Genomic DNA, 25,304 nt, shown 5'->3' with positions numbered 1-25,304 from the left:
AGTCTTGGTCGTTGTGTCCTTGGGCAAGACACTTCACCCGTTGCCTACTGGTGGTGGTCAGAGGGCCCGGTGGCGCCAGTGTCCGGCAGCCTCGCCTCTGTCAGTGCGCCCCAGGGTGGCTGTGGCTACAATGTAGCTTGCCATCACCAGTGTGTGAATGTGTGTGTGAATGGGTGGATGACTGGATATGTAAAGCGCTTTGGGGTCCTTAGGGACTAGTAAAGCGCTATATAAATACAGGCCATTTACCATTTACCATCTTGGCAGCTGCACGCTTGACTTTTCTCAGTTCATGGGCAGTTATTTTGCGCCTTGGTTTTTCCACACGCTTCTTGCGACCCTGTTGACTATTTTGAATGAAACGCTTGATTGTTCGATGATCACGCTTCAGAAGCTTTGCAATTTTGAGACTGCTGCATCCCTCTGCAAGATATCTCACTATTTTTGACTTTTCTGAGCCTGTCAAGTCCTTCTTTTGACCCATTTTGCCAAAGGAAAGGACGTTGCCTAATAATTATGCACACCTGATATAGGGTGTTGATGTCATTAGACCACACCCCTTCTCATTACAGAGATGCACATCACCTAATAGAATAGAATAGAATAGAATAGAATAGAATAGAATAGAATAGAATAGAATTCAACTTTATTGTCATTGCACAAGCACAGGTACAGGGCAACGAAATGCAGTTTGCATCCATCCAGAAATGCTTTAGTGATATAGATATATTACAATATATATTAGCAATAATATAGATATGTGAGTATATTACAGAAATGGGTCTATTATGGTATGTTATAATGTACACGGTATGAAGTATGTTGTGAATATTCTATAACTATAAGTATGTACAGGCTGTAGTGAGTACAAGCTATGTACAGGCTATGAACAGGATATAAATATGAAAAACTATACAGAATATGAAATAAATAACTTTACAGAATCTGGGATATACAGCTATACAGAAATGGGAACTGTGCAAGTTGTAAACAGTTGTAGGATTAAAGATTATCGAATGTACAGAATGATTATTTACACAGAGCTATACAGTAGTGCAGTTAAGATAAGTGAGGGTGTAGATAGTTTCTACAGAGGCTATATAAAGTGCTAGTGGTTGTGAGTGGTGGTTCAGTCCATGTTATTATTGTGTGTTTGAGGGTACAGTTGTCCATTGTGGGTGTGTGTATGTTCAGTCCATGAGTTTAACGTGGGTCAGATGTCAGGAGGCAGAGTTCAGGAGTCTGACAGCTGTGGGGAAGAAGCTGTTCCGGTACCTGGTGGTCTTAGTCCGGAGGCTCCTCAGAGGATGCGGGGGAGGGTTTGGTGGTCCTGTAGTCTGTAATGGTCTGGAGTCCTTGCCACATGCGTCAGGGGTTGGAGTTGGAGAAGTGTTCTTCTACCTTCTTTTTGTAATGGTGTTTGGCTTTTTTGATGCCCTTCTTTAATATGCTTAATTGGTAGTAGGCTTTCGAGCCTATACAGCTTGGAGTAAGACAACATGCATGAAGAGGATGATGTGGACAAAATACTCATTTGCCTAATAATTCTGCACTCCCTGTATGTGGTTACATAAACACAGAAATTGGTACAGTTATCCATCCATCCATCCATTCGCTACCGCTTTTCCTTTTCAGGGTCGCGGGGGGCACTGGAGCCAATCCCAGCTGTCGTAGGGCGAGAGGCGGGGTATACCCTGGACAGGTCGCCAGTCTGTCACAGGGCTAACACAAAAGGACAGACAACCATTCATACTCACATTCACTCGCACATTCACACCTAGTGACAATTTGGATTTTCCAATTAACCTATCCCCACAAACTGCATGTCTTTGGACGGTGGGAGGAAGCCGGAGTACCCGGAGGGAACCCACGCAAACACGGGGAGAACATGCAAACTCCACACAGAAAGACCCCGGCCTGATGGTGGAATTGAACTCAGGACCTTCTTGCTGTGCGGCAACAGTGCTAACCACCGTGCCACCGTGCTGCCTACTGGTACAGTTATCAAGCTACTATTAAATATTGGAATACAGTGGTTAATGCAACATTTTCTAAGAACCTCAGCTCACTAATGTCCATGAGAGTCCATGAGATAAGCACAAAACTTGTACGCTTATCTCAAAGGCACCTCACATAATCTTTGCGCTACTGCTATAAGGTATGATCAGCTCTAAGAGATTGTACCAAAGCACCATTTGCTCTACATCCTATGGTCAATGGAAAAGTAAAAGATCAACCCAAATGTTTATTCAGAACTTTCCAACTGGTCCTGTGCAAGCTATTCAGCAGTCTAAAAGTAACCTTCAGGAAATGTTCATTACTCACCCAAGGAACTAGTCCAACTGAAGACAGGAAGACTCTTAGTTTGTCCACCAAGCATCTCACCTTTGCAGGAGTTGGCAGATTTTAAAAGCAATTAGACACATGGAAGCATCTCTAGACACACTATTAAGTCCCTCTTACTTCTGAAACAAAACTTAAAGAAGAGCATGCCAGAACATACTTTTTATGCACCCACTTAAAGTTTTCAAATAACAAAGAACCTTAAGAGTTTCCCAGCCAAAGTTGGGCCAGGCGAAAGATACTTCCAAACATTTTGGCCTGGCTCCTAGACAGAGCAGCGTAATACAAGACAGTGCTTCATACTATAGCTGACAAGATGGTGAATGACAAATTTTGTTCTTTGAACATAATGTCCAAAATCCTGCCACATTTTCTTTATTCATCAAAGAAAGAACAAGCTTGATGTCAAACCCAGGCTGAATCACTTTCGCAATGTCTGTTCACCACATATGGACTCTCTCTCTCTGGGTTTCTCTGGAGTCTTGTCACTACACTTCCTGCTCTACTTTAAGTAAATGCCATACTTCTTCAGTAGTGCCCACACAGGTGAAGATGCCAACTACGACCACGTGTTTACAATATACTTGGATTCTGGGTCTATATTAAGGGTTTTTAAAGCAATATTTATGCTGGATTCTTAAAGATGACATTTTACAAGGTCCCCTGTATTCTTAATGATAGGTTCTGACACCTTAATATACACTACCAGTCAAAAGTTCGGACACACCTTCTCATTTAATGGTTTTTCTTACGTTCCATGACATATTGTAGATTCCATTCTCAGATCTCTTCTGCTTGTTGCTTTGCCTTAGTAGTGGTTTCTTAGCAGCTATTTGATCATGAAGGCCTGATTCAGTCTCCTCTGAATAGTTGATGTAGAGATGTGTCTGCTACTGAAACTCTGTGTGGCGTTTATCTGGGCTCTAATCTGAGGTGCTGTTAATTTGCAATTTCTGAGGCTGGTGACTCAGACAAATTTATCCTCAGCAGCAGAGCTTACTCTTTGTCTTCCTTTTCTGGGGCGGTCCTCATGTGAGTTTCGTCATAGCGCTCGATGGTTTGGTGACTGCACTTGGGGACACATTCAAAGTTTTAGCAATTTTCAAGAGTGACTGACATTCAGTTCTTAAAGTAATGATGGACTGTTGTTTCTTTTTACTTAGCTGATTGGTTCTTGCCATAATATGAATTCTAACAATTGTCAAATAGGGCTGTCAGCTGTGTACCAACCCAACTTCTGCACAACACAACTGATTGTCCCAGCCCCATTGAGAAGGCAAGAAAGTCCACAAATGAACCCTGATAAGGCACACCCATGAAGTGAAAATGATTTCAGATGACTACATCATGAAGCTCATTGACAGAAGGCCAAGGGTTTGCAGCACTGCCAACCAAGCAAAGGGTGGCTATTTTCAGGAATCTCAAATATAAAACATATTTAGAGTTATTTATCATTTTTTCTTTGCTACATAATTCCATATATCTTGCTTCATTTAATGTCTTCAGTATGTATCTAAAATGGAGAAAGTAGTAAAAATGAAAAAAAAAAAAGATATAATGAGAAGGGGTGTCCAAACTTTTGACTGGTCGTGTATATCAATAAGGACGTGTTTGGATGACCATTAGAACAGGTAGCCCTAGTAAGCTGTATAGGCAGAGATCACCCACACTAACCTTTGATGGCCACTCAAAGCAGGCTTCAATATCAATAATTTATTTCGTTTTCTACAATATGTCAACCACAAAACAACTGAGCTATGCCTTCCTGCTCAAATTAGACTGATCTTCAGGATTTTGAAATTTTGACATTTGTGGGATATATGTTAATATTTTCAAAAGCAATTCCTATATTTTTAGTACGCATGATATAGTATCTAAAGTAAAAGGATCAAACAACGCCTTCTGCTAGTTAATGTCTATATAATGAGAATACCAATAACATTTCTCAGACTGTTATTTTTTTAGTATTGTTGAAACATTTTCATATACATTTTCATATACATTTGTACAATGTTGCTCCAAACAACAATTGCATTAAACGTATTCAGGTCTAAAAATATTTTATTGCCTTTAAAATATACTGGGAAGCACCGTGTTGACGTCACCACTACCCTCAATCAGACTGCTACCTCAAGAAACATAACAGAACATAAAATACAATCTGTAGGCCAGAGTTCTATAACTCAAGCGGTGGAAAGAGTGCATGCATATAAGTGCAAAGCAATCATCAAATTTCAGGCAACTTTTTTTCTTAACACTTGTGGAAAAAGAAATAAAGGGCTCATTAGCAAGTGAGCTGCTTGTATTAGTGGGCATGGTGCTTTGATCAATAATGGTCTGTACAAACCACAATGGATACAGCCATTAGAATGCTATAGCAGCATATCCCAGGGGGTCCATATTCCGTCGTCTTTCACTAATAGGTTTTTAGATGCATTCTCTGGATGTGCAACAACACATGCAGTATTTATTGCTCTTTGCTAAGTACAACACCTCAACTTTCTACCATGTAAGTGCAATTACAATATTACTATCAATTCTATATGCTTTGTTTGGATTTATACAATAACAAAAGGTACTATTAATAACAATAGATGCTAAATTCTTGGTAAAATTGTTTAGCATTTGTGTTAAATAATCTCTGTGAATAAAACTGTGTGGTGCACTACACAGACATTTCCCATTGCTGCACATGCACAGAGCTCAATACCAACCTGATTTACTCTACCATTGATGTGTGCTGTAGAGAGTAATGATTATGTGCCAGAGTCAGTGCTAAACAGTATCTGACAAGGCATGGAAAGGTCTCTCTTGGAACAGTTGCACCCATGCTCCTGCCGTGGATTCAACACTGCATACTTACATACAGCTGATGAATAGTGTTGCATAACACTGGGCCACCAATTATCACTGTGTGCATGTGCGTGTTTTTATTGCAGAGAGTAAACTTAGTAAAAATGTGCTAATGGGTGAGAAATTTTAGCATGAGCTGAACAATTATAGTTTATAATACACAAATAATAATAATACAATTGGTAAGACTTTAAGATTAGCCTTAATTGATGTAAAACTGTGAAGGAAAACTGTAAAGATCTAGCAAAAAGAAGGCCAGCCACACACAACACCCGCATTAACCTAAGCTGTAACATCAAAATGTAATTCAATCCATGGAGCTCGCACACATCATTTCCATGTATTCAAAGTAGGTTAAACTTATTTTACATTTCACATGCTCTATTTTTTTTTTCTTCAAACGCACAGCTTCGAAGGTGGGACCAACTAAATAAGTGGTGAAACTGGTATGTGATATTTTTAAAATTGCAGTTCAAAATATTTTGACACTTACTGGAACAAACTCAGCTTATGTTAATTTGCTTATACTAGTGGCAGCAGAATAGATCACTTTTTATAAAAGGGACGATTGCGCCACCTTGAGATACAAAAGGGGAAATACCGAGTCCAAAACGTGAAAATGGCGTAACAGTGTGTTTTCATTACCCTGAGTATTGTCTGTAAGGCTTCATACACGCCCTAGATACCTTTGGTACTTTGCCAGTCGTCGCCCGAAAGACTTTTCTTAAAAATACTTTTTAAATTGCAAAATGGATATGAACAATGTAAGGCTTTTGATCTGTTTCTTACTTTAGAATGCTGAGGAAAAACAAGAAGCTGTGGACTAAAATAATGCCTGGCAGAAATAAAGTAGGGATTAATTACCTTTCATTTCGCCACGCTCCTAAGTTACCAGGCAACAGTAAATGCTTTAGTGCAAGATGGCGAAAACCCAAACTAACAGTACAATAACATCCTTTTTACCCTAAAATAAAGTGTAGTTCCCGATCATTTCCAACTGATATACTGAAGTCTGTTACTGTTGCCACTTGAAGCGAACATGGAGGATGAAGAGACAACCCTGGTAAGCAAATTCGATAAATGCTACACCGTCCAAGGCTTCAAATGAAAGTGAATGGCGTATTTAAGCTAAGATACGAAACATAAGTAACATGTATAACGTGTGGTTGACGTATATCTCTGTCCAAAAAGTTCAACAGTGATAACAGCATTTGCACCGGCTAACGTTTAATGCCGTTGCGCTTACTAGCTAACAGAGGAGCTATCTATTTTAGTTAGCATTTGATATTTGGTCTGCTAGTTGGAAAATGGTTTACAAACCGCTTTTGCTGACACCACGGTGTCCTCCGTATGCTTTTCCACAGGCTCTGATTAAGTACTATTGCTATGAGAAGTATTTCAATCACGCGGTGAACGCTGCAGCGGCTGCTCAAAAGAAGTACAGCAATGATGCTGTCTATACTTTCTTTCACGCATACGGTAACCTCACGCAAGGTAAGCTCGAAAAAAATCTAATTAAACGTTTTCAGGTCGGATTTGTTGCCTCTCATTAGTGCATTTCTGTCATTATTTGTTTACAGATCAAATTCAAGAAGCTAAGGTAGAACTGGACACTATAAGAGATCATCGAGAGCTCTCTCTCTGCACATTAATGGCTCTTGTATATGCAGAGAAAAAAAAGACAAACCCAGGTAAGACAACATTTTCACACCATCCATTTATTTTTCCATGGATTCTTGTGGAAATGGATTGCCAACAAGTGCTTCCAGTCTTATGTGTCTCTTTGTGTTCCCAGACAGAGAAGTTATTCAAGAACTTGATGCTAAGGTAAAAGAGGATCGTAAAAGTGCACCTCCCAAGAGTCTGTACTATGCTGGCACCTTTCTTTGGCTATTAGGGCGAAATGATAAGGCAAGAGAGTACACAGAGAGAATGATCAAACTTTCCAATGGCTCGAAAGAGGTGAGATCGACATATCTATTTATTTAGTTATTGTTTCAGTTTGAGAAATCAGCATTACTCTTCAATTTTTATAAAACATTTAAGCCTGATAAGTGTTTGCACGTTTGTCAAATGTGGACTGATACGTATTCTTTAGGGATTAATCCTCAAAGCCTGGATAGATGTGACATCTGGTAAAGATGCCTACGCCAGAAAGGCTGGGAAATACTTTGATGAGGGACTGAAAGAGAGAGCAGATGTTTTCGCCATGATGGGAAAGGTGACATGGGAAATACAGATCCACATTACATAGTCTTCCTTAACCACAGCTACATATGTTAGCATGTTATTGTTTCTCTAGTTGTTCTTACAGGCCCTGTAAATCTAACATTACTTATTGTATCATTATTTTAGTTATTCATTTGACAGATTGTTGTTTGTGATTACTCATTAGTAATGATTCTAGTGATTTTAACCACTCAGTGATGCTTCATGTATCCCAGGCACAATACTGTGAATATCACCAGATCTACTCTGGAGCATTGGAGATCATTAACCAAGTGATTGTGAGCTTCCCTGTGTTTTTACCTGCTCTCACCAAGAAAATGAAACTGCTGCTGAGCCTACAAGACTGGGACCAAACCATAGATGTAGCACACAGGTGATTAAGCTAGTTCAGAGCTTTCTCCCAAATCAAATGTAGGAATAGTCTTTCATTTTGTTTTGCAAGCTTATTTCTGCTCATTTCTTTTCTTTTTCTTAAAAAAAAATGGTATTATCTCTGTAAGATCAGGAAGTGCAATAAAATTTATAATCACCAGGCATATAAGAAAACACAGTTTGCCTTTACAAATGGCTCAGCATTCAAGTGCAAATGAAACACCAACGTGATGCCTCAAACCAGTGCACACTGACTAAGCCATTGTTTGTGCTTGCCCCCCACTCCCCACCCCCCCTGGACTTTAGCAAGTGGCACATAGTATAAAAAGTCCTTTGAGCCAAAGTGTTGGAAAGACATACAATTCCAAGGAGTTGCGGTTCAGGTTTACAGAACAGGAGGAAGAGTGATTTCTCAGGTTGCACCATGTTCTGAGCCTCTGTGGTGCCTTAACTGTGATGTTATGAAATGGGAGGGGTGCAGGCAGCAAACAGTATTCATTACATCCTTCAAACGCCTTCACAAGTCTTTTTATCTTTAATGTTATTTGCCTGGGAGCTCAACACACTACTGCAGCAGTATCAGATATTCTATTACTACGAATAAAAGAAGTCCAACCTTATTAAGTGTAGGAGATGGACTTTATTCACATCTCCTTGTGTCATGTTTCAGGCTTTTACAGAAAGATAAAAATAACCTGGAGGCACTTCGGATGTTAGCCCTGCATTCTTTATGCCGAGACGGCAATATTATCGAGGTAGAACTTACACATTTTCACACATTCATACTTTCATTTCATATTGCAGAAATTGGACACAAATACAGATAAACTATTTGTTTTCATTAGTTTGTATAAATTGTTTTTATGTCCCCAGTCAGTAAAGCATCTTTCAAACCTCATCAGTAGCTTGGAGATTTTGGAGCCATGCAACCCTGAGCTTTTTTACCAAATGTCTCTGGCCTTCACTCGGGTCGTAAGACAACTTTCAGCGTTCTTTCTAAAATCACAATGGTATAATTTAATTGAATTACAGCACTTTGTTGGCTTGTTCTTTAATTATTATCATTACAGTGTGGACGAAATGAGAAAGTGATTGAGCAGACTTTCAGAATGGTGGAAAGAGCCTTTTCTCTGGCACAAGGGGATTCTGACTTAGCCACAGAGCTGGGCTACCAGATGGTGCTTCAGGGCAGAATCAAGGAGGCAATGAAGTGGTATAAGACTCCTTTTACCAACAGGGATCACAGTAGTGTTTCTGCTTTGACTGGTAATGTGTTCAGATTATTTTTCTGTATGTTAATTTGGATCAGTATGTCACAGATTTCAAAAATATCTTTGGAAATAACTTTTTCCCCCTTAATTAGGTATGATTCATTGCCAGCTGATAGAGGGAAATCTTGAAGATGCAGAACAACAGTTGGAATTTCTGACAGAGTTTCAACAATCTATTGGAAAATCAGCGGTAGGATTTTTTTCTGCAGGAATACGCAAATTCTGGTCAAATGTTTTGGCTTCTGGCAGGATAAGCAATGGCGGCTTCATTGGGTCTTTCAGTGACTTTTCACTGTTTTCCAGAGTGACTGTTTAATTTCACAGTGATGCCTCTTATTCATCTTGTACTCTTGTCAGTTTTTTGCAGTACTTTCTGTTCATTTATATCTATTTCTCTTTCGTTCTTTAAAAAATATATATGTGTTAAAGGAATTATTATACCTACGTGCTGTGCTGGCAATGAAACGCCACCGGTCACAGGAAGAGGTCACCAACTTGCTGAATGATGCAGTGGATGCACACTTCTCCTCCTTACATGGGCTGCCTCTTGGAGTAGAGTACCTAGAGAAACTGAATCCTGACTTCCTGTTGGAGATTGTCAAAGAATATCTTGCCCTCTGCCCTGCCAAGGTACAGCTGGAAGAATCATAAGGGACAGGATGTTTGTGTGTCCTACAAATGTTTATGTGAATTCTTTGCCTCAAGTTTGTGCATTCCCAAAATAGATACATGGGTACAGATATGGATTCTAAGAATATAATAATGAGGCTTAAAAAAAAACAAAAAAACAATACATTTAAAAACAAACTTTTTATTTTTTTGCCAAAGCCTCCTGCTCCAGGCCAACCTGCTGCTCCTCAGCTCCAGCACTGTGCTACTGTGTTGGATAAAGTAGTAAAAATTGTGCCAGGTCTCCTTCAAGCAGTGTTCTTGCTTGCCAAAGTTAAATATCAGTCAGGTGAGTACCGCAGTTAAAATATTTGTGTTTACTTTTCTTAGATAGCTTTTTAAATTACATTGCTTCTGTGTTCATTCAGGGGACATTGATGCTGCTCAGAGTACTTTACAACACTGCCTGGACCAGTGTCCTTCTCATGCAGATGCTCATCTGTTAATGGCACAGATCCATCTACTGCAGGGTAACGTGAGGCTGTGCTCTCAGTCCCTTGAACTCTGCCTCAGCCATAACTTTGAGGTAAAATCACCATCAACACCACAGTTTTATTTGCAGCTAAATCTGTATAATACACTGTTTCAATGGCTTATTTGACCCGCTGCCAGATAATTAATGTTCTATTTTTATAATAACTTATATATTTATGAAGCAAGCCGTTGTCACTAGCAGTCATAGGATATGAAGTGTTGAAGTATTGCCTTGATTTTTTTTATGCATGCATAATGACAGTAAGGAGTCTTGAATTTTTTCCAATTCCAGATTCGAGACCACCCACTGTATCACCTGATCAAAGCTCAGACTAAGAAGAAAACAGGTGAGCTTACTGAGGCTATTCAGACATTGCAGATAGCCATGAATCTTCCAGGTGTCCGCAGAGCTGGATCCTCGTCCAAGTCCAAAAACAAGAAGTCAGAACTGAGCTCTGCGGACTGTGTCTCTGTCTTCTTGGAATTAGCTGAGGCCCTTTGGCTCAATGAAGAACAGGTAAAATAGTGTATTTTGACTGGCTAGTCAAAGCTGGTGCACTTACTTTGGGTTTCAACATACACCAAAAAATGGAAGAATTCAGTATAAGCTCATGAATGGATTTCATATTTCAGCATGAAGCAGCAAAAGTGATGCAGGATGCCATCAATGAGTTTTCAGGAACACCTGAGGAGCTACGAGTCACTATTGCTAATGCGGACCTGGCTTTGCTGCGTGGTGACACAGAACTGGCACTGAGTATGCTCAGAAATATTACCCCGGAGCAGCCCTATTACATCCAAGCTAAGGAGAAAATGGCAGACATATATCTGAACCACAGAAAAGAGAAACGCCTGTATGCAAGCTGTTACAGGTGAGCACTAAATCTGGACTCCAATGAGCAAAATACAGAAATATTAGGCATTAGTTTAATATATGAAGACACATACTATCTGAAACACAATGTGAATTTTTAAAGAGAAATAGTTGAAGTAGTTTAAGTTGATTGATGACATAACCTTGTAATATCTTCCGAAAACAGCTGCTACCTGTCATCAAGTTAAGTCTGTAGTACAATTTATAACATCACAAGATTAAACTAAATGAAATAAAGGCAACCAAAGCCATTCAGCTGAAAGGAAATGAGCAGTTTCCTCAAGTCTTGAAACTGGTCTCAGATGATACTTATTATTGACAGCTGAGACTTAGTAAAGTGTGACTGAATCACAGACCAGCACAGACATCTGTCTGCATAATGAAGCACGCCATATGTGATATGATACCTCTATTTTTTCTCCAGAGAAATGATAGAAAAGCTGCCCAGCTCTCACACGTATGTCTTACTTGGTGATGCCTACATGAAGATTCAAGAAGTAAGTGCAAGATGTGTTTCATCTGTGTCTTTTGGACAATATAACAACCAACTCAAGTTTGGCTTTAAAATGCTTGTTCTTAATGTAATCGAGGTATTCGAGAACAACAAGAATAACAAAAAGGCTGATTGTGCACTTGCTGTGCAGTTTTGAGCATAATGATGAAACATAGTTTTACTAAAGCTTCATTGCTAAAGCTATAAAACCTAAAAGCCTTGCTTGGTAGCCACTTTAAGGTGGTTTAGGAAAGGCCACGTCTCATGAAATGAGCTACTGAACCAAGAGTTTATCCCTTGAACAATATTGTGTACAGTTTGAATAACATTATTAAAATCACAGGACATCACATCTTTAAATACTTAAACAGGGAACTGACTCAGAGGCTGAGGGGGTGTAAATAGTCATCCTAAATAGTCATCCCTGTTGCTGGAAAGGAAATGTAATTCTCATTTTTGTAATGCTCAAATTTCATAATAATTTATCAAGTATTTTCAGACCACATGATTCATGTACATTCACTAGGGATCACTGGCAGCATAGAAAGTCATCTAATCATCTCCCTACTGTTTTTAACGTGAATATGGTGCACCGGATATTTGCAAGCTCACACGCACCTCCATCAAATAGCAGCTGAATTCAGTGTGTTATAATGTCTTCAAGGACATGTTCTCCATTATCACACACTAACCACTGATTAACAACAGCAGCGTAACTCTCACTTATCATTTAAAGTTAAACAACAACAGCTGGTCTCTTCATAAAGTTCTTCATTAAAGGTAGACAAAGGAAAAGAACAGACTATCCTAGTGACAGGTTAATCCTCTGCTCAACTGATTAGTAACCTACATAATTTTATAGGTGGCAGCTTAATCCTGCTATGATTACTTGTGTTACACATATTTTGGTTATGTTGATAAGTGAGATGACATCATTGAAGGTTAAAATGCAGATTCCCAACCTGGCTATCAGAAATTGTTTCTTGATTCAGTTTCCTTTAACAGCTCTTACTCATGCAACAGCTTCTAAAGTGTTTACCACGTGTTTATAGCCGTTTCTAATATTTACAAAAACTTAAAGCAACACTGCTTATCTGCATGTGTGTTTATCCTCAGCCGCAGAAAGCAATTGAGGCTTACGAGCAAGCGCTGAAGAAGAACCCTAAAGATGGTGCTTTAGCCAGCAAGATAGGAAAGGCTCTGGTGAAGACTCATCACTACATCAAGGTTTGTGTCATAAACTTATTTAAAAGATAAAATACAAGTCAAGTGGAGACAGTCTTTTGTTGACTCTAGTCTGCTTTTACACAGGCAATAAATTACTATGAAGAGGCCCTGAAGACTGAGCAACAGAACTTCCTGCGTTATGACCTGGCAGAGCTGCTGATGAAAATGAAGCAATATGAGCGCTGTGAAAGGGTCCTGCATGATGCTCTGGCCCATGAACCAGGTGCTTAAGACGTCACACTATTTTATATACAGTGAAGTCTTGACGTTAACAGTGAAATAAACAAGAGAGCCTAGTCATGATTATATTTTGTCCATAGCCATGACGATACAGGTAGTGTTGATTGTGGAAATTCCACACTGCTTAGATTTTATAGAACAAATCAAAACATTTCTCTGTTGGTTTTTTGAAAATGCTTTTACTAATTGTTGCCATTTTCATTATGCATTTTTTACACACAGTGAATCAACTACCTGTGCTCTCAGACGACTGCCGTTATCTGGTCCTGTTAGCCAAAGTCCAAAACAAAGTTGAGAAAACAGAGGAGTCTATACTTTCACTACAAAGAGTAAGTAGGCCCAGGCATTTGGCTTTCTCTTGGTCCTCTTTACACACAAAAACATCTTAACCATTGTAAGACTTGTCTCTTTTTTTTCGAATAATAATGATGATGCTGATTGATGTTATTTCCATAATGATGATGTTCTGTTCATAGGCTCGGGATGTACAGGCCAAAGTGCTGAAACGCATGCAGTTGGAGCAGCCTGATGCTGTCCCCATGCAGAAGCAACTTGCTGCTGAGATCTGTGCTGAGATCGCCAAACACTACACAAGTCAGAGGGGCTATGAGAGAGCAGTCAAATTCTACAAAGAGGCTCTTGTGTATTGTGAGACAGATCGCAAGGTCAGTGCAGCTGAATCAAAAACGTTCTGTGTACTTACTGCAGCTGTGGGTAACAAGCACTGGTGTCCTTTTGAGTCTTGCCCAAGTGTTTTAAAATTTTAAATTGTGATCTTAGTTGTTGGTAGGTTTATCTAGGCGAAATGACTCATTACAGTATATAGTCATTACTGTACCAGTAAGGTTGGTACATCGACTTCATTATTAGAATGTTTCCCCTGTTCTTAGGTGATGCTGGAGTTGGCATGCTTGTACCTTACTTTAGGTGAGACTGATGCATGCCAGGAGCAGTGCAGCGTCATTTTGAAGAATGACCAATTTAATGAAGATGCGACTCTGGTTTGTTCTGATCGTTTGCCACTACAGTTTTGACCATAACCTTTTTCTGAACCATAAATAACAACCTGTGTCTTAAATATGTTTGTCCTTAGATGTTGGCAGACATTATGCTTAGGAAGGAGAACAAGGAGAAAGCAGTTTTCCATTTTCAGCAACTGCTTGAACGCACACCAGGTATAACAGGGCCATCTTTCTCTTTTCTTTTTTTTTTAATCAAATGTGATTTGGCATTGTCTAAATGGAAGCCATAATATCTTGCATGTGTTGTTTTCAGACAACTACCACATTCTGTCACGTCTTATTGAATTGATGAGAAGGGCTGGGAAGCTGGAAGACGCCTCCAGATTTCTTGATATGGCAGAAAAACATTCTTCAAGGTCTCGATTTGACCCTGGGTTTAACTACTGCAGAGGACTTCATCTTTGGTAAGTTACAACAGTGTCTTCCAGAGATTACAGGAACATTTGTGTCAAACTCAATGACTAAACTTGTGCTTTTTGGTCAGGTACACAGGACAACCTAATGATGCTCTGCGACACTTTAATAAGGCACGAAAAGACAATGATTGGGGCCAAAATGCTGTATATAACATGATTGAAATCTACCTAAACCCTGACAATGACACGGTTGGAGGAGAGCTATTTGAGACATTAGATGGTGAAATTGGGTAAGTGGTCTTAATTAAGAAAATGTAATACATAAGGGAAGAAATACTAGACTATGCAGTGTAAGCTTCTGTTATAACAGATTTGCATTTGCTTGGTGTCGCTCTCCAGGAACTCTACAGAGAAGCAGGAGTCAGAGCAGCTTGCTGTGAGGACAGCTGAGAAGCTGCTGAAGGAGTTAAAGCCTCAGACTCAGAGTGGACACGTACAGCTCCGCATCCTGGAGAACTACTGCCTTATGGCGACTAAACAGAAGGCCAATATAGAGAAAGCCCTCAGTGTTTTCACAGATATTGCCAACAATGAGGTAAGAAAGTTCTAGGTCCAGCATGACTCTCTCGTAGACGTTATAGCCAAAGTAGAAGCTTTTCTTCCTTCTCTTTCTCCAGGCTCTCTTTTGTGCACATACACTGTACATTACACTGTATCCAACTAAGTATTCATTTAATATTTGCATAAAGTTAATGGATTGTCATCCATACATGTCATCTGTTGTATGGAACTATAAATGAAGCCATTGACAATTTGAGTGCAAACAATTAGAAGTGGCATAGTGGTGCAGTGTTGTCAGATTCATCTCGTCTCACCGATATTCCTGGTTTCCATTCAGAAAGATCATGTGCCAGCCTTGTTGGCAATGGCAACAGCTTACATGATGCTAAAGCAAACTCCTCGTGCCAGGAACCAGCTCAAACGTGTAGCTAAGATGAGTTGGAGCATTGCTGATGCAGATGAGTTTGAGAAAAGCTGGCTACTCCTGGCAGACATCTACATCCATTCAGGGAAGTACGAGATGGCCCTGGAACTCCTAAACAAATGCATCTCCCATAACAAGGTGAGCCTGAAAATGTCGTCACTATTGAAATATGAAATGAGGACAGTGCAGTTAACATATATATCTGTTTTTCTGTGTGCTTTTTTTCTTTGTTATGCAGAAACTGACTTAAGTAAATTTATAATTGCACAGTTATTTTATTTTATTTTTTTCTTCCCCAGTCATGCAGTAAAGCATATGAATATAGGGGCTATATAATGGAAAAAGAGCAGTCATTCCGCGATGCTGCATTGAACTATGAAATGGCTTGGAAACATGGAAATCAAACCAACCCAACTATTGGTATGTCAAAGTCGCACGTCTAGCTCTGTTACTAAGGACAAAGATTCAAAGGCTCACATTTCTAACATGTATGTCCATTTTTATTTCAGGGTACAAGCTTGCTTTTAACTACTTGAAAGCGAAGCGATATGTCGATGCCATAGACGTCTGTCATAAGGTGAGACATGTTTGGATGTTAATAGTTTATATCTTCAACATGTTTCTGTCCTGTTAATCTTGTTAATTTTTGTTCACAGGTTCTGGCTGCTCATCCAAATTATCCAAGAATAAGAAAGGACATCCTGGACAAAGCTCGGGCCTCCCTGAGATCTTAGTGTTGGACCTGTATTTTTTGTGATAGAGAAATATTTTCTGTAACTATTTGATTGAATCCACATGTATTGTTTTGAATTTTCTGTCAAGTTTTCTGACCATGTAAATAGTTGGTAGCTGACCATCAAAAGAGAGGGTGGGAAAAAGTGTAAAGATATTCAAGCACAACTTAAGGGATTTTTTTTTCCATAGACAGAAAAAGAAAACTCCTGCAGTTTATAGTCTTTACGAAGTCTGTATGAAAGTATCTTTGAAGTTTATTAAGATGTAAATGTGCTTCTGCATCTGTTACAGTCTATCATAACCGGATAACAATAGTGATTTACTGACTTATTTTCTCAAGCGTAAAACAGAAATGTAGACAACTGTCTTTGTCTTTTTCTCCAAATAAAGTTATTTCAGATATGGTGTTGCTGTGGCCTGGCTTTTAATCCCCCTTCAAACTTTGATTTATTGTTCAGAAAGCATGGATACCTGCCTAATAGAATGAAAACACAATATGACTAGACGGTTTACATCACCGGTGCTGACACAGAAAAACAGTTACAAGCGTGACTAGAATAGGACACACGGTAAGCATTTTAATGGACATAATAAACTGGCTGCCTGCCGTGGGTAGCGAGCTGCGGAGAACACAGTCACTACAGATGGAGTCACTGTGCGAGTCAAAAAGCAGAAAGACTTCAAACTGGGCACCAGAGCAAGCTCCCTGCAGGCGGAATCCACGTCTTTACTCCTGCAAGCATCCAACTCTTTATGAACACAATCCGTTGTGGGAAACGTGGAACATTTCAAGGATTAGACAAGCTGCAGTGTGCGGTGGTGAGTTTCTAAGCTTTTTAGCCAACAACTTTTATTCGGAATACGGAAAGCTTTTAATAATTATTCGCGTCTTCGCTGGGAGGGATGCGTAACTTTTCCAGATTTTTGTGTACCATGTGCGTTGTCCGTTCCTCTTGAGTTCATAAGTTTAAGCTCTATGGCCAATATGCGGCGTTTCTCAGAGACTTGATTGGATGCGGTGGGATATATCGCGTTCCTCCGTTATTTGTAACCCAGCAACTGTCCCAGTGAATGACCACTAGAACAAATCCTATTAATGACACCTTTAAGCAGCTCCGCGCAGAGGAGTCTCAAACATTTCTCGAGGAGCTCCAGACCACTTTAGCGTATTTATATAATAGTTTGTCGCGATAGCCCAAATGTTCCATTCAGCAGTGATTGTCAAATCTTTGATTTATTTAATTATTTATCTCTAAAGGTTTTAGCGAGTTTTCTTCTGTCGTAATGGCCTTTTTTTTGGTTTTTATTTCAGGTGTGGATTGTGTCCTGATGCACTATTTTGATACGCAGAAGTTTTCTCTGCGCAAGCGCACATGTACGTCATAGCCTTTTACCTGAGAGGAGCACACCTGGATCCAACGAGACGGAAGTTCACTGGCAATCTTTGAGCAAATCTTTTGACTTTTTTTTTTTTTGGGCTTCTCCAGGAAGAAAAGTTTTGTTTGACGTGAAAGCGATGGTTTCCAGCTAAAGCGAGATGGCGTTTGTTTAATTTTCAGAGAGCAGTTTAAAGGACGTTGTTAGCCTTAACTTGTTGGTCAGCGATTCATGGTGCGTTGTATTTTTTTGCTGAGGGAATCCAGACCCGAGGTTGTTTGCTGATTTCACCAGCCGGTTTTAAATATGTGATTTTTCAATGGAGTACAGGAAGCTTCACGCCTACCTTTTTATTACCAAAAGGTAAAATATACCTAAAGTATGCAGGCAGCACACACACACAGAGAACATTTCATTATGTTCTCTCTCTCTCTCTCTCTCTGTGTGTGTGTGTGTGTGTGTGTGTGTGTGTGTGTGTGTGTGTGTGTGTGTGTGTGTGTGTGTGTGTGTGTGTGTGTGTGTGTGTGTGTGTGTGTGTGTGTGTGTGTGTGTGTGTGTTGTTTTCTTCAACCCTTTATGTCATAAATCCTGAAGCCACATAAATGCTGTTTACTCATCATTGTTCGGATTATGAATATTATTGTTTGTTACAGCTGAATCTCAATCCAAAGCCAGCCTGCTCTACATTCAAAAAGAATGCCAGTTCTTCGCAGACTACTCCGAAGGCGCCTGCACCCACTGAAACTTCTCATAGTGGCTCTTGTCTTTGTCACATTTGTGTTCTTCATACAATGGGAAGTCGGAAGCCAAAGCCAACAGGAGGACCCGTGGCTGAAGGAAATGGCAGTGAAGCGGGATGCCATGCTGGGAATGGTGATGGGAGCTGTCAATAACTTCAGGGATGCAATGCCAAAGATGCAGATCAGAGCCCCTGTACGTCATCAGGAGAAAGCAGACGGCACGTCTTGTCTGCCAGGTCACTACACTGCTGCTGAGCTCAGGCCAGCTCTGGAGCGGCCACCCCAGAACCCTCTTGCCCCCGGAGCTGCTGGGAAACCTTTCAACACTGACTCGCTGAGCCCCAATGAGCAAAAGGAGAAGGAGAGGGGTGAAGAGAAACACTGCTTTAACTTGTATGCAAGTGACCACATCTCTCTGAGCAGAGACCTGGGTGCAGACACAAGACCACCAGAGTATGTGTACACTCTCCAGGCTTCTGATGAACCTATGTAAAATAACAATTTTAAAAGATAGTGTTATTAAGGGACATATTAGATCAAACGTTGACTTTATTTTTAAAAAATCAAGTATTTATACTATCCTGTGGATATGAATTCAGTATTGATGCTACTCTTTCTGTCTAAAATATAGTTGCACTCTGAAAAATACCCATATAAATTATTTTAAAAGTAGTTTTCTTAATGCAACAGCGACCATCTAACCCCAACAAATTTTTCTCAATTTCTGTTTTTTGTAACTGGGGAAAATGTCAGGCAGAAACCACAGAGATGATTACTGTGAGAGAGACTTTGTTTCAGCATGCCTGGCCAATTATTGTGGTTAAAATTTCAGGAAGAAGCAACGTTTTGCTTGGCTTGTTGCAGTACATCCAAACACATGGAAATCCACATGGGCTTCTCATGTCAGTTTAGTCGATACAAGGCAGACGCATAAAGCCGGTCCATGTTCTGGCAATCTCCCTAGGCTGAATTACAAAGTTTGTCCTACTCTAATATGGCAGGTATTTCAAAGGTTGCCACACATGCAGTGTCACAGCTGAAATGGACTCCCCACAGGGGAGAGCTTGGAGATGTAATAACTATACTGTGCCACTCAGGAACTGTACAGGATAGTCAGATCTTTGTGCTCTTTTCCCTCCTTGTACAGATGCATTGAGCAAACCTTCAAGCGATGCCCCCCCTTGCCGACCACCAGTGTGATAATTGTGTTTCACAATGAGGCCTGGAGCACTCTGCTAAGGACGGTATACAGTGTCCTTCACACCTCCCCCGCCATTCTCCTCAAAGAGATCATCCTGGTGGATGACGCCAGCGTAGATGGTAAAACCTCAATGGGCTCCTTCATGACTGTCCTGCTAACTTTTGGGTTCAATTTCATGCAGCGTGTTGGGTGGGCAACTCACTGTGTGCCATGAAACATGCAGAGGGGAGCTCCCTGCTTCTTCTTTTGTGGCACCTGATGTGGGTTAACAACAGGAAGCAAGGGGCCCCGCGGTGAATACTTTCCTAAGAGGAATTAGCAGTGGTTGAGCTTAGAGATGAGTCAGAGTTAACCATTATAAATGGGTCAGATGTAGGAAGGAAACGTAATCCTGGAAAGGACAGAGGTTTCAAAGAATGAAGTTCAGCTGACACCTAAGCTCAGCTATTTGCTGTGAGCAGGCAGATTGAGTCCTGCAGTGCAGCAGATTTCTTGAAAGCCAGCCCAGTTAAACATGGAAGGAACATAAATTTGTTCTTAATCTGTTTAAGTCTTCTTTTTCGGGCTAGGGTCTGTGAGATTAACTAGTAAGCAGTTAAGCAATTATTGTTATTTGATTTATTTTGGAGTATTTTGTGTTGCTTTTTATCTTGTATTCATCAAATTAAGCATCTCTGTATCTCCAACTCTAACGTCTAATTGATATCCCACGCTTTCAGATGAGTTAAAGGACAAGCTGGATGATTATTTGAAGCAGCTGAACATTGTACGAGTCATGCGCCAGCGAGAGAGAAAAGGACTTATAACTGCTCGGCTCCTGGGTGCCTCCGTGGCGACCGGTGACACACTCACCTTTCTGGATGCTCATTGTTAGTCACCACCACTGACACTACTCACACATTTAAAAACTGGTTTGCACGCCCTTAAACACACACCCGCACAATTTGTAAACACTGCTTACTCCTTTATAAAGCCATTTCTCATGTGGATTTGTGTTCTAAACAAAGTAGTTTAGTGCTTTTTGCAGAGAAAGTAGTAAGTGATGCATTTCCCTATGTGGGTGTATTAACAGGTGAATGCTTTAATGGATGGCTGGAACCTCTGCTAGCTAGGATAGCGGAAAACTACACTGCAGTAGTGAGTCCTGATATTACTACTATTGATCTCAATACTTTTGAGTTCATGAAACCGTCCCCTTATGGCCAGAATCACAATCGGGGGAACTTTGATTGGAGTCTTTCATTTGGTTGGGAGAGCCTACCAGATCATGAGAAGCGAAGGAGGAAGGATGAAACGTATCCAATCAAGTGAGTCAAAGTTGTGCATGTATACTGGATATCGACTTCATCTGAAACCCAATCTTCTTTTGAAGCTTCTAAACATTTAACAAAATGCATCCACAGGACTCCCACGTTTGCTGGTGGGCTCTTCTCCATCTCCAAAGAATATTTCTACCGTATCGGAAGCTATGATGAAGAAATGGAAATCTGGGGTGGGGAGAATATCGAAATGTCCTTTAGGGTAAGGTATTACCAAGCTGTCATTATTTGTGCAAATATCTTTTACCCTTGGAGCCATTCAGTTATTCAAACTGCTGCATGGGCGTGTGCGTCTGTTTTGTCAATCATTAATTTGAAGGTATGGCAGTGTGGAGGACAGTTGGAGATAATTCCTTGTTCCATTGTTGGTCATGTTTTCCGCACCAAAAGTCCACACACCTTTCCTAAGGGCACACAAGTGATTGCTCGCAATCAGGTGAGACTGGCTGAAGTCTGGATGGATGACTACAAAGAGATCTTTTACCGACGTAACCAGCAAGCTGCGCAGATCGCAAAAGATGTACGTATAGCTTCTTACTCCCTTCCCCCCCCCCAGATGTTAGAATTACTTTACTTTTAGTTTAGTAGACACCCAAACCTTAAAACAGACAACTGGTATTTAGAGTTGAATACATTTTAAAATCATGATCTGGAACAGTCTTTAGGATCTCCATGAATGGCATCAACATGCTCATCCAGATGTTTCTGCTCCTGGTGAAAGGCTCGCATTTTCCTCCAGAATTTGATATTTATTTATTTATTTTGCATTTGAAGTCCTATTCTATTCTACTCTGTTATGTGATTCTTTGAATTTTCTTGTTTGTTTGTTTTTTAAAAAATGGCAGCAACTTGCAAATTGGTCTACAGCAGAAATTTTTCCATCTGCTTGTATCTAAGTGTTTTAAGGCCGCTCATTACTGTCCCAAAAACACATAAAGCTCTTGTCCAATGTTTTGCATAGAAGAGGCATTATGTCTGCTTATCAATAACTTCAGATACTCTGCAGAGAAAAACATACCTCTCTTACCAGGGCAACCACTGCAGAGTAAATTGAAATATTCCATAAAAGCTGTGGGTGTGTGGGTGCTATGGGGGATGTGGGGCACGTTTTGGGGGTGAAAACCAACAGAGGAAAAAGAGGCCTAGAAGGAGTCATCTCTGGTAAATGACACTGTCTCTCAGGGTTTCCCAACATGTGGTCCCACAGGTCCTATAAACATTTCCCTCCGGGCGACACCTCACAGAGCAGGCCAGCCCTCACCCACTGGCTTCAGACAGACACGGCTTTGTCAACAGCATCACAGAATCCACTGTAGTTGCTATCAGTAAGCACTAGTGTGAGAAGCATCCTTGTCATTATAGTAAAGCCCTCATTATTTAGGTGAGTTAGGCGCCTGCAAATCCTTTGAAATGAGTCATTACTCTCCACTCGCCACTCCCAGTTTAAAAAGTGCAGTGATCAAATACTTGTCTGTAGTTAATTTATCAAATGAGTAATTATACTACCAAAATATACCTGCTGACTTAAGAAAAACAAGTATGATAACAATCAGCAATATTTTGATTTATTTTAAACAGAGTAATATTACTATGTTTTTGTATAAAGAAGTAATGTGTCTTTTCCTTAATGTAATTTTATAAAAGTATGTAGTGTGAAAATGCAGTATCTATACTATTAGCTGGTGTGAAATTTCAGACAGAGATTCACCCAAGGCTTAGGTTTTAGCATCAGGTCAGATGTTCACTGAATATACTGCTTTTTGATACTGAGGAATGTTTTTGTCAGATATCTAACAGCAGGAATAGAAGCTAAATACAATATAAGAACCCAGTCTGGGGCATTGTTGCGTTGCAGCAAAACCAAGGTAGCATTAAATATGCCAGAAGTGTACTTTGACAGTTTAAAAAAAAGTTTTGCCTCTCTGTTATAACAGGGAGCTTTTGGCGATATCTCCAAACGTGTGGAACTCCGTGAAAAGCTGCAGTGCAAGAGCTTCTCCTGGTATTTGCAGAACGTTTATCCAGAAGTCTTCATGCCTGATCTCAACCCACTTCGCTTTGGCTCAGTAAGATCACACACCAGACCACCAGCTCTCCTTTTCAAACCTCACAGCACACTGTCTAGCCACTGTGGGTTTCCACTTAGGATCTCCAGAGGGTACTGAGCAGTTCCAATTTAACACCACTGAAAGCACTCTAGAGGCTAAAGTTGTTTGAACAGCTTGCACTGGATGTTAGTTTTTCATTTTGTTTCCTCTCATTGCTTTCCCCTTCCCTCCTCTTCTCTGTAGGTGAAAAATGTGGGCAAGGACTCATGTCTGGATGCTGGGGAGAACAATGAGGGTGGGAAACAGCTGATCATGTACCCATGTCATGGTCTAGGAGGAAACCAGGTCAGTGGGAACACGTCTGTTTTATCTCTTTTTGACAAGTTGAGCAGGTTTACTTAAAATACATTATTTGTTTCTATGCCGTAGTATTTCGAGTACTCCACACATCACGAGATTAGACACAACATTCAGAAGGAGCTGTGTTTGCACGGGGCGGAGGGGGCTGTGAAGCTGGAGGACTGCCAGTACAAAGGCAAAAAGACAGTGGTGGGAGCAGAGCAAAAATGGGAACTGAAAGATGTGAGTTTAGTCTTTTTAGTCTACACTAATTTCACAATCCCTGCATTATATTATTGTTAAAGTAATATGTGTGTGTATATATGCATTTTTAAATTTTCATATAGAACCAGTTATTCTACAATCCTGGATGGAACATGTGTCTGAGTGCCCATCACGAGCATCCTTCTCTGGCTCTTTGCAACCCTTCTGACAAATACCAGCATTGGTCCTTCGTCTGAGTGCACAAAATACCACTTTAGAAAAAGCTAATCTGTGTGAGGAACAAGCTAGGACAAAAAATACTATATGCAGTTTCCATGCTGATTTTTTTTTCTTTTTTAATTATTTTTAGATAAATTATCACACTGATTTTTTAATTTATTTTTATACAGAGATGAGCTGAAGGACAGTTTGGGCTGAGTATATGAACAATGAAGATGCACTTTGCTGACAAGTGCCTCTTTTGTGTTTGACATGTTTTCACCACTCCAAGTCTTCACAACCAAAACACACAGTTTTGGGTATTTAAAGCTAACACTAGTAAGTTCCAGAGACAACTATCTATAGGAAAGCAATGGGAAGGAAAAATAACACGTGTTATAGGGTTAAGGTCTTGGGCACAAGATCAATTGGTTCATCAGGTCTCCGCAGCATTGAACTCTGTTCTTCTTAGAGGTAGTCCCTGATTTATCTTGTGATGCAGTGCAGAACAGACATCCAAAGCCTCCTATAGAAGTCGAACTGGATAAAGGGACACCAAAGGCAAAATGTGATTCACATCATTTTAATAGTAATTAAAATAGAAGAAACCTACTAAAAAATATTGTCATAGTGGGCTAAGAGGTGATTACTCATGACAATTTTACATTGCTTTGCAGTGACTCTTTTCTCCAATAGTTTAAGTGGACCCTAATCATGCCCGAAAACAGTCTCTCACTCTATAACTAAGCCAAGGATCCCCTCTATGTAGGGTGAAAAGGGTTTTTCTTTTAATCTGTCAACAAATATATGAATCTAAAATGAAGAAAAAATTGTGTATTGTGTATATCATAAAGATTCAAAATGACAAGTCAAAAACACATTTTAGGACAAGCAGTGAAAACATGACACTGACAAGAATGATGTACATTGTGCCTTTTTAAAAATGTGTTTTTTGGACTGAAAAATCTCCTATTCAGTACCGTCCAGTGCCTTGGATAATTTTTTGTTTGTTTCTGTTTTTTATTTCTCCTTGGACAGGAATGTGTGTCAGTGTTGTCAGCGCGGGTGATGGTTTATTGAGGTTAGGGTCAACAGATTTCTGTCAACAGTGTTTTGGTTCATTTTATTTTTTTTAATCAAAAGGGCCTTCAGAGCAGGACTGAACTTTATACACTTCAGTTGATTCTGAAAGTATCTCTATTATTGTTGTTATTATTGTTATTATTGTTTTTGTTTTTTTTTAGTCTTCCATATTTTTTTTTATTTTTTGAGGGAAAGTAAGTTGGGTCTTAAACATGTATTTCAATCAGTTAATGCATAGGTTTTTGTTTTTTAGCATCATGTATGCAGTAATGAATACTGTCTTCTGAGATATATTATTTTTAACTGCAGCACAGTTTTCCTGTATTATTTAAGTTTGTGCTTTGGTGGGGTCTTTTTAGTTTTTATTTATTTTTTTTATTTTTATTTTTTTAAGGAAACTGTGAATGGAAAATATTGTGCCCAAGGGAGTCCATTTTTACAGCAGGGGTTCTCAAATGAATTTCTGGTGCAGGCACTAGTGTTTAGATGGCTGTGGATTAATGTAAATTTGTTTTAGTGGCGGAAGAATGGATACAAATGTTCTGTGTTAGAGTGCCTTGGTCTAATGATTATATTTTGAACTCAATAAATTCAGTTGGGTCCCGCTTAGAGCTATTGCATTTCAGTTTTT

The 25,304-nt window shown here is 39.8% G+C and overlaps 2 protein-coding genes across 2 annotated transcripts; both read left to right on the top strand.

Annotated features, from left to right (window-relative positions):
* Positions 1-6,077: 6,077 nt before the first annotated feature.
* Positions 6,078-16,548, top strand: ttc21b (tetratricopeptide repeat domain 21B). Its single transcript, XM_026144154.2, has 29 exons — positions 6,078-6,259; positions 6,561-6,690; positions 6,777-6,887; positions 6,992-7,158; positions 7,295-7,417; positions 7,641-7,798; positions 8,468-8,552; positions 8,671-8,769; positions 8,868-9,063; positions 9,161-9,258; positions 9,498-9,698; positions 9,897-10,026; positions 10,106-10,263; positions 10,504-10,728; positions 10,845-11,083; positions 11,510-11,582; positions 12,695-12,805; positions 12,890-13,028; positions 13,268-13,374; positions 13,522-13,710; positions 13,936-14,046; positions 14,139-14,220; positions 14,321-14,471; positions 14,552-14,713; positions 14,823-15,018; positions 15,322-15,546; positions 15,708-15,828; positions 15,918-15,985; positions 16,065-16,548. Exons 1-29 carry the CDS (start codon positions 6,236-6,238, stop codon positions 16,140-16,142), a joined length of 3,957 nt encoding a protein of 1,318 aa, XP_025999939.2. The 5' UTR covers positions 6,078-6,235; the 3' UTR covers positions 16,143-16,548.
* Positions 16,549-17,058: 510 nt separating this feature from the next.
* Positions 17,059-25,284, top strand: galnt3 (UDP-N-acetyl-alpha-D-galactosamine:polypeptide N-acetylgalactosaminyltransferase 3 (GalNAc-T3)). Its single transcript, XM_026144155.2, has 11 exons — positions 17,059-17,883; positions 18,174-18,713; positions 19,408-19,580; positions 20,181-20,330; positions 20,534-20,768; positions 20,865-20,982; positions 21,100-21,300; positions 22,715-22,846; positions 23,072-23,173; positions 23,258-23,410; positions 23,515-25,284. The coding sequence occupies exons 2-11, from the start codon at positions 18,217-18,219 to the stop codon at positions 23,626-23,628; spliced, it is 1,875 nt and encodes a 624-aa protein (XP_025999940.1). The 5' UTR covers positions 17,059-17,883; positions 18,174-18,216; the 3' UTR covers positions 23,629-25,284.
* The last annotated feature ends 20 nt before the right edge of the window (positions 25,285-25,304 follow it).

This window comes from Astatotilapia calliptera, chromosome 16 (genome assembly GCF_964374335.1).
Source record: "Astatotilapia calliptera chromosome 16, fAstCal68.1, whole genome shotgun sequence".
Taxonomy (NCBI): Eukaryota; Metazoa; Chordata; class Actinopteri; order Cichliformes; family Cichlidae; genus Astatotilapia; species Astatotilapia calliptera.
Note: the sequence above shows the minus strand (reverse complement) of the source record. Positions and strands in the feature narration are given on the sequence as shown.

What these genes read in the sequence shown, in the direction of transcription:
- ttc21b (XM_026144154.2), top strand. Translation starts at nt 6,236, where the DNA reads ATGGAGGATGAAGAGACAACCCTG. An exon ending in TTTTCGCCATGATGGGAAAG is followed by an intron (nt 7,418 to 7,640) that starts GTGACATGGGAA and finishes CATGTATCCCAG; the next exon opens with GCACAATACTGTGAATATCA. An exon ending in GCCTCAGCCATAACTTTGAG is followed by an intron (nt 10,264 to 10,503) that starts GTAAAATCACCA and finishes TTCCAATTCCAG; the next exon opens with ATTCGAGACCACCCACTGTA.
- galnt3 (XM_026144155.2), top strand. Translation starts at nt 18,217, where the DNA reads ATGCCAGTTCTTCGCAGACTACTCCGAAGGCGCCTGCACCCACTGAAA. An exon ending in ATATCGAAATGTCCTTTAGG is followed by an intron (nt 20,983 to 21,099) that starts GTAAGGTATTAC and finishes ATTAATTTGAAG; the next exon opens with GTATGGCAGTGTGGAGGACA. An exon ending in CTGCGCAGATCGCAAAAGAT is followed by an intron (nt 21,301 to 22,714) that starts GTACGTATAGCT and finishes CTGTTATAACAG; the next exon opens with GGAGCTTTTGGCGATATCTC.